We start from the raw sequence: 8,922 nt of genomic DNA, 5'->3' as shown, positions 1-8,922 counted from the left end.
AATTAGACAATCTAACCTCTCCCATTAACTATAAGTTTGAGTCGGATTAATATATAACCTTAGTGTATCAAAACTTGATTTATTTTTGGTTAATTGGTTTTTCTTATCATACATTGATTATTTCTTTAATTCACTATTACACTAGCTAAATAATCATAATAAATACACATTTCTTCTCAGGTATAACATATATATAGTTGTCAATATATATATATATATATATATATATATATATATATATATATATATATATATATATATATATATATTTTATCTTGATTTGTGCTAGCAAATATTAGAAAACTTGTGTTTGATATTGCTCTTCTATATATGAAAAAGCATTATATTATGTCGATGATTTTGTGGAAAACAATATTTAATTTATAAATGGATTTTGAGAGAAAAAAAAAAGTGATTTTATACATAAAGAAGAAGCAAATTAATGTTTGGTTGTGTCAAATCTATCCTTCTACATCTATATATGATTATAATTTTTTGTTCTTGGATCCTTCATTGATTTAATAATCGATATAAAAAAAATGAAATATAATGTCCTTTTTTTATATTATGATCTTTAGAAATTTGATCTTTTCCTTTTTCAATCCTAATGTTTATAATATCAGTTTTATTAAATGTTCTTTTGTTATTAAAAAAGGTTATAAATCTTTGGGAAGTGCTATTAGTTGTTATTTTCTACAATTATGGAATGAACCATTAAGCTAGTGATTTCAAATATGATCTTAAATAATGAGATTAATTCACTAATTGAGAAATCTTTATATACATCCAATTTTATTCAAGGTTAGACATTGTACTTTGTTATGATTATATAATTGTACCCTATTATTAATGTATTTGCTTTATGAAATTTTTGTAATGAATATAGCAAATGATTTGATTTGGAATTATGGTTTGTAATTGATCAACTATATAGATATATAGTGACAAGTATGTATTTTTGTTTGTATTCATCAATGAACTCATAAATTGATAATAAGAGTAATAATTGATTTTTAGTTGGTCTAATATTGTTCAAAGAATAATAGTTTGATTTCCTTTAATATATTTGTTTGATAATGGTACCAAAGGTGCCCTAAGTCAACATAAGGGGTCAATGAAGAAGTTACAATGGTAAAGAAACTTGTTGTGCAGACATATTAATTCCTTATAATAATGAAGTTGAACATGTATATGTCTTCTACACTAGTGGAAAAAATTCTTTTAAAATTGGTTATTTTCAACTTTTAAAATCGGTTCCGTAACCGATTTTAAAAGAGCCAATTTTAAAAGTTATACTTTTAAAATCGGTTAAATAATTGATTTTAAAAGTGGACTTTTAAGATTGGTTATTTTATAACCGATCTTAAAAATCCTGGTCTTGAAAAAAAAATTAAACTGGAACAGGCCGTTCCAGGTTGTTAAAGACTACTTGAAGAACGGACCGTTCTCCTTTTAGTACGGGTCGTTCTCCCTGAAGAATGGGTCGTTCTCCATGAAGAATGAGCCGCTCTGAAAGGAGAACGGGTCATTCTCCTTGTAGAACGGGTCGTTCTCCTTGCAGAACGGGTCGTTCTCCTTGCAGAACGGGCCGTTCTCCTTGCAGAACGGGCCGTTCCAGATTCAAAATTTGCCCAAAATGAACCTACAACAAAAATAGAGACAAGAGAAGAGCATGAGAAAACTAAAAGAGATGCAAGAAGAGCATGAGAAGACGAAAACGAAAACGAAATTTACCTTATTGGAGACTTTAGAAAATGAGAGCGTGAGAGAGTAAAAAAAGGAATGGAAGGAAAGATTAAAGAGAATGAGAATGGAGGAAAATATAAAAGGTTTATGATGATACTTTTAAAATCGGTTATTTAAGAATCGATTTTGTATACTACATACGAAATCGGTTCTGAAATAATCGATTTTAAAAGTAGCATTTTTAAAATCGGTCATAAAATAACCGATCTTAAAAGTACTTTTAAGATCAGTTAAATTTTAACCAATCTTAAAAGTGTTCATATTATTTACAAAATTGTCGCCGCGTCACTTTTAAGATCAGTTACCTTGTAACCGATCTTAAAACTCCAATTTTAAATCCAATTTTTGCACTAGTACTAGTTTGTTCAGCATGTTTAACAAATTCGAAGTGTGCTTGATGTATATTGGCATGGGAAATAAAATAGTGATCATTACCATCGATTAGGAAATACATAAATGAGAGATGAAACCAAAACTCTAAATTATTTGAGAAATGGTCAAACTTGAAATTCCTCACACAAGTGATAATGGGAGAAACTATAAAAGAAGCACTAATTTAGATAAATAGAAAAGAAAAAACCATGTTGGAGAGAGTTTTAAGAGTAAGGTTATTTTCTTCTGCCTAGGCATCTAAAAAAGGAAAATAGAGGAAGATAAATTAAACTTTATTTTTTGTTTATCTAGGATTAGATTAAGGGTTATCCTCATTTGGAAGTCTTGAAACTAATTTTTCAAAAATTTTAGAGTACTAAAGACAATAGCTGTCTTGTTAATAAAATATAATTAATATTTTGACCTACATATTATACAAAGTAAATGTTTCTTTTAAAGTCCAAATTTAACAATTAGTAAATAATTTTAAATATATAAACTATATTTTTAAATTATAATGAATTTAATAGCAATGTATAATTATTTTTAACAATTATGAGCTTTCTTAATAAATTATTGAAATTTAATTTAGAGAAAAAAGTAAAAGATGGTGAATTGCAAAAAGATAGAAAATTATGTAGATCAAACATACATATGTAGATTAAATGAGAAATAGAGAAACATCCTTGACATGTTTCTTATGTTTTACTTGTGACACCCTTTACCCCTCATTACTAACATGTATGAATAATATTAATTAAATAGTGAAAGTTTGAATTAAACATTAATTGTAAGATGAAAAAAGTTTCCAAAATGTCTCCTTTGGTAGATGACTCACATTTGTTTTAGAAAACTAAAACAAGTTTTAACTTAAGCTTTTAGAAAAGATAAAAAAGAATATAGAAAGGTTCCAAAAGTCATAAAAACTCAAAAAAAACTAACAAAAGGATTCTTGTCAACATAAATGAGTTATAACATAAGATTTCAAAATGGAGCATAAAAAATAAATCATAAACCCCAAATCCCTCAATGTCACATCCTATATCAGAGCATTTTCCAACAATAGCCAAGGCATTATGCCTTATCACCAACATCATCATGATCTTCATTGTCAGAACCCAAAAAATTTTGATCTTGTCCATAGATAGTTTAATTAGTCTTCTATTTTAAAATTTTTATTAATTAAGGAATGCCCGGACACTAGACTAATTCCTAACTAATAGTTTGGAAAAGAGTTCATGGAGTCGTCACCAACATATTACTCAAAACATCAGAAAAAGAAGAAAATAGTTTCAAAGTACCAAAACGGCTTTTACAACCAAAATTGGATTCAGGGTTACATGTAGGGAAGATGTTAGGCACCTTACGACGCCCTGAATTGATACCCTATAATGAGACTAGCGCGATTGCAAACTATAAATTAAATATATAGGTTCCCTTTCATTAACAATTATTTACATATTTACACGATTTTTCCTAAAATTCCTACAAGATTGCCTTCGTTTATGACAGAAAGAATAAATAGTAAAGAAAAATATCTTTTAAAATGAGCTTTTATAAATACTTCCAATGTAGTAAATTTGAGGTTCTTTTTGGCTATCTTTCACACTTCACAATTAATGCCTCACCAATCTCAAGAAATACAACAAGAAGAAAGAGAAGAGTTCTAGATTTAAGAGGGACTATTCAGAGACTCAATTTTCTGGCCTTGAGCACTATGCAAGAGCCTACTATTTATAGGCACGAAAATCCACTAGAACGGCTCGTTCCAAATTTAGAATTTCCCATTCTGAACTTTTTTGTTATGTGTAAAATTTGAACTTGGAACTGCCTGTTCCCAAAGTAGAATAGCCCATTCCGGATTTGAATTTTCCATGTAACAGACTAGGCTAGAACGGGACGTTCTAACCTAGGGTTATAAGCCTTTTTAAGGTTAGAACGGCTCGTTTGGGTTTGGGAACGGCCCGTTCCGGGCTACTAATTTTGGCATTTTGCAGTTTGGATCTCTGCATGTCATGCTAGCCTACTCTAGTGTTATTTTCGGGCCTTTGGGAGCTTCTTCTTCATGTTGAAAGTCCATTTCCTTGTTTTAGTGCCCTGGACGAAATTAGGTGTCTACAAATGTCCCCTCTTTACTTGTCCTTTTGGATAGCTACGTGTTACTTTTCCAAAGGCAAGTAAAGACGTAGACATTTCGTCTGAGTCTTCTCTTTTTCTCTTCATGTAGATGTTTCCACGTCGTTTCCTTCAAACATATGGGTTTGCTTGTATCCTTGTTCTCTTCAGATAGTCAGTGGGTGAGTCCGGTCCAGGTTGTCCCCAAGAAGACAGGTCTCACTGTTGTGAAAAATGAGAGGGACGAGCTCATTCCCACTAGAGTGCAAAACAGTTGGAGGGTCTGCATCGACTACCGGAGGCTGAATCAAGCAACTAGGAAGGATCACTTTCCTCTGCCCTTCATTGATCAGATGCTTGAGCGTCTGGCAGGTAAATCTCACTACTGTTTTCTTGATGGTTTTTCTGGTTACTTTCAAATCCACATTGCTCCTGAGGATCAAGAGAAAACCACATTCACCTGTCCCTTTGGCACTTTTGCCTATAGGAGGATGCCTTTTGGCCTATGCAATGCCCCTGGTACCTTCCAGCGATGCATGCTCAGTATTTTTAGTGATTTTCTTGAAACTTGCATAGAGGTGTTTATGGATGATTTTACTGTTTATGGATCCTCTTTTGATGCATGCTTGGATAGTTTGGATAGAGTTCTGAATAGATGCATTGAGACTAACCTTGTTCTTAATTTTGAGAAATGTCATTTCATGGTTGAACAGGGTATAGTTTTGGGGCATATCATTTCTAGTAAAGGCATTGAAGTTGATCCTGCCAAGATATCTGTTATTGCACAATTGCCTTACCCCTCTTGCGTGCGAGAGGTGCGATCTTTTCTTGGCCATGCAGGTTTCTACAGGCGCTTCATTAAGGACTTCAGCAAGAAAGCCCTTCCACTATCCAGCTTGCTTCAGAAAGATATTGAATTTGATTTTGATGACAGGTGCAAGGAGGCATTTGATTGCCTCAAGACAGCCTTGACCACCACTCCTATCATACAGGCACCAGACTGGACAGTTCCCTTTGAGTTGATGTGCGATGCTTCAAATTATGCACTAGGGGCTGTCTTAGCACAGAGGGTTGACAGATCACCTAGGGTGATATACTACGCTTCCAGGACATTGGATGCTGCTCAAGCAAATTACACGACCACGGAAAAGGAACTTTTAGCTATTGTTTTTGCACTTGATAAATTTTGATCATATTTGCTTGGTTCTCGTGTTGTTGTTTTTACAGATCATGCAGCTCTAAAGTACCTGTTGAAGAAGGCTGACTCAAAGCCTAGGCTTATCAGATGGATGCTCTGGCTGCAGGAGTTTGATTTGGACATCCGAGACAGGAGTGGAGCACAAAACTTAGTGGCAGACCATCTCAGTAGGATTGAGAGAGCTGAGGACAGTGCTGATGTCATGCCCATCCAGGATAACTTTCCTGATGAAAATTTGTTGATTATTTCTTCTATTTCTGCTTCTACCACCCCTTGGTTTGCGAACATTGTTAATTATTTAGTTGCTTCTGTTTTTCCTCCCTTAGCATCTAAAGCTCAGATTGATAAACTTAAAAGTGATGCTAAGCATTATATTTGGGATGACCCCTATTTGTGGAAGTTGTGCAGTGACCAGGTTATTAGGAGATGCATACCAGATCATGAGATTGATTCGGTCCTGCAGTTTTGTCACTCTTCCGCACCAGGTGGCCATCTTGGCATTCAGAGGACAGCTCGCAAGGTGCTTGACTGTGGTTTTTACTGGCCCACCATCTTCAAGGATGCGTGGAAGATTTGTAGCACTTGTGAGCAGTGTCAACGAGCAGGAGGATCCCTTACATGGAGACAGCAGATGCCTCAACAGCCCATGCTATTCTGTGAGGTGTTTGATGTCTGGGGTATTGATTTCATGGGTCCTTTTCCTGTTTCTTTTGGTTTTTCCTACATTCTTTTAGCTGTTGATTATGTTTCAAAATGGGTGGAAGCCAAACCCACCAGAACTAATGATGCTCGGGTTGTTGTAGATTTTGTCAGATCTAACATATTCTGCAGGTTTGGAGTACCCAGAGCTATTGTTAGTGATCAGGGCACCCATTTTTGTAACAGATCCATGCAGGCCTTGCTTAGGAAGTATGGGGTTGTGCACAGAATTTCTACACCCTACCACCCCCAGACTAATGGGCAAGCTGAGATTTCAAATAGGGAGATCAAAAGGATCTTAGAGAAGATTGTGCAGCCCAACAGAAAAGATTGGAGTAACAGGTTGGATGATGCTCTTTGGGCACATAGGACTGCCTACAAAGCACCCATAGGAATGTCTCCTTATCGGGTTGTCTTTGGCAAGGCATGTCATTTACCAGTTGAGATTGAGCATCGGGCCTACTGGGCTGTGAAGACCTGTAACTTCTCAATTGATCAGGCTGGTGAGGAAAGGAGGTTGCAACTAAATGAGCTTGATGAGATCCGCTTGGAAGCCTACGAGAATTCAAAATTCTACAAGGAGAAAACCAAGAAGTTCCATGACAGCTTGATAGCTAGGAAGGACTTCGTGGTTGGACAACAAGTTCTCTTGTACAATTCTCGGCTCGGACTCATGGGTGGTAAGTTACGATCTAAGTGGATTGGACCTTTTGTTGTTACTAATGTTTATCCTTATGGTACAGTTGAGATCAAAAGTCAATCCACAGATAAGAGCTTTAAAGTCAATGGGCACCGTCTGAAGCCTTTTCTTAGCAATCCCTCCCTGTTGAATGCAGTGGTAGAGGAGATGTCTCTGCTTGACCCTGCTTCTCTCCCACCATGATTTAGGGAGTCTTCTTTCCCCTTCTCCTTCTTTACTTTCATTGCACTTGTCCAGATTTATTGATTGTTCTAATTGCTCTGATCATCTGTTTGGGCCACATTGGGACAATGTGTGATTTAAGTGTGGGGGGGGACTGTTTTGGTTACATGTTTTTAGGGTTTATTTGTTATTTTTGGTTTAGGTTTTACGTTTAGTTGTGTTGTTATATATAGTTTTGCATGTTTCTCTTTGATTTCTGGGTTTTGATAGTTTGTGGGCACTTGCTTCACTCTTGGATATGAGTTACTTGATATTCTATGGATTGAAATCCCTGTCTTTCTCTGCTTGGCAATTTGATTATGAGGTTTGAGAGGTTGAATTGAATGTGACAGATTTACCCTATGTGAGGTTTGACCCTTTCTCTGCTCTTTCTTGTGTGTTTTGCCTCTTGATTGCTTGCACAATATCCTTGGCTTGACTCTGTTTGATATTTCTTGGTCCACATGCATGTTTGGAAAGGATTAAGGCATTTTTATTCTGATAAGCCTCTAGCCAAATAAGCCTACCTTGAATTAACTCCTCTGATAACCCCTACTGAGCCTATTTCCCCTTCTTTGTTCGAACCTCATTACAAGCCTTAAGTGAAAAACCATGATTACCTTAACCTTAGGGAGTTTTGGAGCTTTGGAATTGTTTTGGGAATAAGTTCTTGAATAAGTGTAGGGGTGTGTGTGTATGTTTCATTGGATGATATATATTGGCTAGTTGGTTCTTCATGCTGTATATTTATTTCTCTGCACATCTTATATTAGATTATCTCAAAATTTCGTGTGTACTGTTCATGTATTCAAAAAAAAAAAACAAAAAAAAAAAAAAAAAACAAAACAAAACAAAAAACAAAACAAAAAAAAAAAAAAAAAAAAGAGAAATTGTATGAGGCAAAGGGGAAGAGGATTGGTTATTTTAGAGGTCATTAGAGGTTTTGGGTTTGCTTATTATGTTTATTCTTGACTTATTCCCCATTGTCCCTCTGCTTCCTCTGGTTTGTAGTTACTTATCCCATATATTATCCTCTACCCTGTCCTTGGCCTCATTACAACCCTAAAAAGACCTTTTGATCCTCATGTGCATGTGTGTTGAGTGTTGATTTTAGAGGCTTGCCAAGTCTATCTGTTGCTTGTTTTTCATGAGTGCTTTGAGAGTATACAGTTGCCTAGACACTTGAGAGATACAGTGATACAGTGCATCTTGTGAGGTTCTGTTATTTTTGATTCACCTCTTAAGTTGATTGATTGTCTTGTCATGTTTTGAAATGCTTGGATGATTTCCATAAGTATCCGGTTTCTTTGACTCTTTGTGTGTTGCATGTTGCCTATTCCTCTCTTTTCTCAGGATTCAATGAGGATTATGTAACTCTGTCTGTTTGTGTGTTGTTGTTTTTGTTTTCGTTTCTCTCCATGTAGCTCTCTTTGCTATCTTTGGTATCTTTTAAATTGTTCCTTGCTCTGCTTTTTGATTTTGCCCAGGAGTGCAAAAGGCTAAGTGTGGGGGAATTTGATGAGTCATTATTTTCCCTTATTTTCTTACCTTTCTGTGCTTATCTTAATCTCTGATTTGTGCTTAATTGTTTATATTCTGCACTGTTTTCTATTTGGGCTTTAATTGGACCGGTAATTCATATTTTAACTAAATTGAATTTTCTAGATCTTATTATCCCAATTTTTATTTTCAGGGCAATTTAATAATTATTTGGGCTTGGAATAAATTTTTGGACTTCAAGAAGAGCTGCCACGTCATCTGCCACATCACATGCCATGTCACCATTGCACCACTTATGCCATATCAACATTTTATTTTATTTTTCGTTTATTTTTATTGTATTTTCGGGTCAGACCAGTTGGGGGCCCATTTTTACACTCTATTAGGGTTT

The 8,922-nt window shown here is 35.1% G+C and overlaps 1 protein-coding gene across 1 annotated transcript; it reads left to right on the top strand.

Annotated features, from left to right (window-relative positions):
• The first annotated feature begins 5,522 nt into the window (after positions 1 to 5,522).
• On the top strand, positions 5,523 to 7,013 carry LOC145954572 (uncharacterized). The gene is made up of 3 exons (XM_083069119.1): positions 5,523 to 5,951; positions 6,327 to 6,810; positions 6,874 to 7,013. Exons 1-3 carry the CDS (start codon positions 5,523 to 5,525, stop codon positions 7,011 to 7,013), a joined length of 1,053 nt encoding a protein of 350 aa, XP_082925245.1.
• Positions 7,014 to 8,922: the final 1,909 nt, after the last annotated feature.

This window comes from Cajanus cajan, chromosome 1 (assembly GCF_000230855.2).
Source record: "Cajanus cajan strain Asha chromosome 1, NIPB_CcT2T_4, whole genome shotgun sequence".
Lineage (NCBI taxonomy): Eukaryota > Viridiplantae > Streptophyta > Magnoliopsida > Fabales > Fabaceae > Cajanus > Cajanus cajan.
Note: the sequence above shows the minus strand (reverse complement) of the source record. Positions and strands in the feature narration are given on the sequence as shown.